General features: G+C 32.5%; 1 protein-coding gene across 1 annotated transcript; it reads right to left on the bottom strand.

The window, feature by feature from the left end:
- Positions 1-2,401: 2,401 nt before the first annotated feature.
- On the bottom strand, positions 2,402-3,530 carry LOAG_09960 (hypothetical protein; the record flags this gene model as incomplete). The annotated part of the gene is made up of 3 exons (XM_003145488.1): positions 2,402-2,466; positions 3,196-3,393; positions 3,434-3,530. The coding sequence occupies 3 exons, from the start codon at positions 3,528-3,530 to the stop codon at positions 2,402-2,404; spliced, it is 360 nt and encodes a 119-aa protein (XP_003145536.1).
- Between the last annotated feature and the right edge of the window lie 217 nt (positions 3,531-3,747).

The following is a 3,747-nucleotide window of genomic DNA, read 5'->3' as shown; positions in this document are numbered from 1 at the left end:
TTCGTTACGTACGACTAGTACTATATATATATATATATATATATATATATATATATATATATACCTAGCGGATTATTTTTTAGAATTCAGTTAATTTCATTTAATTCTCAAGAATATCAGGAGATATAGTCAAATTCATCAGAATGTTTACCTGTACGCGTTTGCTATTGTAGCTGGTGCTGTACTAGCTTTATATGGTAATGAGGCTGTCAACTCAAGATGAACAAGACCTCATGAATTTTGTTTTTGTCTGAAGTTGCTGGCAAAATAGAAATTTTTGCAGCATGTCAAATGTGTCTTAATCAGATTTAGAAGCAAACTGGACACATATATAAATATAAACAAATGCAGATTGTGTTTTTTATTCCCTTTTATATTTATAATCTGTTTCAGTATACGAATTGGACTACTGGTAACTGATAAACAGGCACATATACATATGATATGAATAAATATGCTGGCTATGTTGTAATGCATTTCATCTAGGAAATGTTCTGGTAAGTTAGGCCTTTAAGTACATAGTATCAATATATATATTCAAAGAGAGCAAACAGCCACTAAATTTTCTGCATAAGTTATGGTATTAGTTGAATATTGCTGCGCGTTACTGTAATTTACGGCAATAATTGATTGCTAAAGTGCAGTTGGTTTTTCGGGAATTCCTTTCAGCGTTAAATATCAATTATAATTGTTGGTTAAGTGTTTTATTGATTTGCTTAATATGTTTTTTTGCATATAATATGGTAGACCAGGAAGTTTAGGTGTCAGTTGCGTTTTCGCCATTTATCGATCCTACACAGCGCGAAATAAAATACGAAATTCTTTTTTTCTTTTAATCATTCATGAATTGATCCATCTTATAGAATAGTATATTGACAAATGTAACAAGCTGGATGATAACATTAACTTCTACTTCGACAGGTTTTACTTCATTTCTTTTTATTTTTCATTTCTCTATAAAAGAAAAAAAAGATAAAAGATTGTCACGGTGACAAAATAACTATAGAATTTTACTCTGCGATTGTACTGCGTGCATTTGTCAGTTTTTTCTCATCCTTTTTGGACACTTTAACTTTTCTGAGACTGTCGATGCTTGTGTTATCCAATTCATACTATGAGTGGTAATACTTCCGAAATTACTACATCAAATGTGTGACATCTTTAGCTTTCAGTAGTTTTTGTGAAATAGTTTTGCTGCGTTTAAAAAAGTTTTTGTCATGCTAAGTGACACAAAATAATATTAGATGCTCGGGAATTTTCATTTTTCAATGGAATTCTCATTTCTATTGTCCTAAATTTTTATCCAAAATATTCTTTCTACGGCATGAACGTGGCAACCTTTAAACAGTGGTGAGATCCAGGTTATATTTGTTTGTTGGGAATTTCAGTTGAACTGGGTGAAACAGACTACTGCAATCCTTATTCGATAGGTAATTTACTGAAATATTTATTTATTTATAGCTATGAGATCAGAGTGAAGAATAAAAAATAAATAAAAAGCTGTAAATAATTATTCTTGAGATAAAGTAGACTGTTGCCTTACAACGTTGACTTTTGTTTAATAGTATTTAGCATGCCTAATAAAGCCGTTCCAGTTGTGCATAAAGGTAAAATTCGAATGATGACGTTGATTTGATAACACTGGAATCTGTTCATGAATTTTAAGGATATTTCAAAGGATTAAATGGTTGTTAACATCTGGTAAATAGAGAAAAAGTTAAATTTCTTTCGAAGCCTTAAATTATTGGATAGACAAATATTCTTACCAATTATTCAAACTCTTTAAAAGAAACATTTTATATGCCAGCAGTATTAAATATTAGGAGTAAAGGAAGTTAAGGTTAGATAAGAATATTTATTGCTCTTTGAAGATTTGAAATTTTGGAAAACATTCTAAAATGTATGTTTATTACTAAAGATGAGCACTGTTATGCAAACTAATTTTTTGTGCTTGTATTATCAATTAATTCAAGCTATTAGTTTAGCTGTCGCCAAAAAGCAACGTCTTTCAACAATTTTGTTCTATTTTTTAAAATGAAGTTTGAAGTCCTTATATATATGCTGACTAGAATTGACAGAAGCTTGTATGTTGATGAGCGCGCGGTAGAATAGTATTTATTTTAAAGTCATAATCTGAACAGCATACTTTCAGTGTTACTTCTGGTGAATATGACTAATTAGGAAAGGAATTGAATATTCACTTTAATATATCGATATTCATATATTAAAATTTTAATAAAACCTTTTTTCTTATGAATTTCTTAATACAGTTTTCCATTCAGCTTCTCAGACATAGTTAGCATGGTTCAATTCCATGCTCATAAAAGGCTGATATTTAAAGAGGGGGAAGTGGGGTAGGGATAAATGTTACTCTTTCACATCCGAGTTATTTAGGTCAATATTATGTCTTGCAATGAATAACATCGATTTGTGAGATCAGGCACTCCAGTTGAACATCCATTGCTGCTGAAATAAAAGCATTTTTCGAAATTGATCAGAGAGTCTTAAATAACATATCATTGGATGTTCTACTTAATGTTCAGGATGTTCAGAATAGAGTACACAGCGATTCTATGAAACACGCCTGTTGTCTTTTTGGGTCTTAATTTCATTTAATTCTTTTTCGATACTTTTTTAGATCTTAGATCTTGAAGATTATAAGTTATTCAGTTGGAACTGTTCTTGGAGTACGATCTCTCACGTAAGTTCGTTTCTTTATTTGTATAGCATTAATTTACTTCAACATGAAAGACTTTTTTCCTATTGTTTTATGCTGTTCTTTTTCATGCATTTTATATAAACAGTTAATGCTCATAAAGTTTTGTTCGTTGTTTTTGCTCAGAAGAAATCAATAAAGAAATATGTCCACTATTTTGTTGTTGTTGTTGTTGTTGGTTGCTGTTATCGTCATTTTTTTTCTTTTTTTAATGTTATTCGTTGTGGCTAAGATTTTGTGCTGACATTTCATCAGTATGAAGGTCAAATGTTCATGTTTTATCATTTACATTTCAAATGTGTGATTCAGATGACAGCGTTCACTTAGTAAGCTGTTTGGAATAGATAAGGTGAAACGAAGTGATAAACTGATTGCCGGTATTTTTGTCACGTAGTTCTTTACCAGCTGAAACAGTGAAAGGCCGTGGGCAAAGCTAATTGATTGAGAGTGTCGAATAATGTATGGTCTTGCTGAATTACCATTATTAGATTCAATGTTTGACGAGCATGAGATGCGCGTTTGACCATAAGGAATGGTATTTCCCGGGAAAGTACGATATAAGGAGAAGCGTGTTTGTCTCTTTGAAATTTTTAAATGGCGATGTTGAGGAAGAACAGTTATTGTCAATTGCGAACATACAATAAGTGGAGTTGCGCAATGGCTGCTGGTGATTGTTCCTGGAAACTTCTGCCAATTTGAATTTGGCGCTTTCAGTACCGTAATTTTCACGGGTGCATGTAAATCGATCTATGACAGCTGTGTTTGTTGACGTTTTCCTATTGGCACGGAGAAGTGCAGGGATTCCCCGCTCCATTGGCACAACGCCAATGGGTGTGGGAAATTGGCTGATGGCCAGATGTTTTATTTCTGTAGCCGCTCTGCCGCAGGAACGTTGGCGTTAGAGATGTTAGGGTTGGCAATAACTGGACCGGATGTTTTGAGAGAAAGTTTTTGGGGTTTCTGGTGGGTATCATGCTCACTTCTCCTGGTGATTTTGATTTTCATAATAAATTTGCATACTATTTGACATG

The sequence above is a fragment of the Loa loa genome, assembly GCF_000183805.2.
Source record: "Loa loa unplaced genomic scaffold supercont3.8, whole genome shotgun sequence".
In the NCBI taxonomy this organism is placed as follows: Eukaryota; Metazoa; Nematoda; class Chromadorea; order Rhabditida; family Onchocercidae; genus Loa; species Loa loa.
The sequence above is the reverse complement of the archived record's forward strand: the minus strand, read 5'-3'. Positions and strand labels throughout refer to the sequence as shown.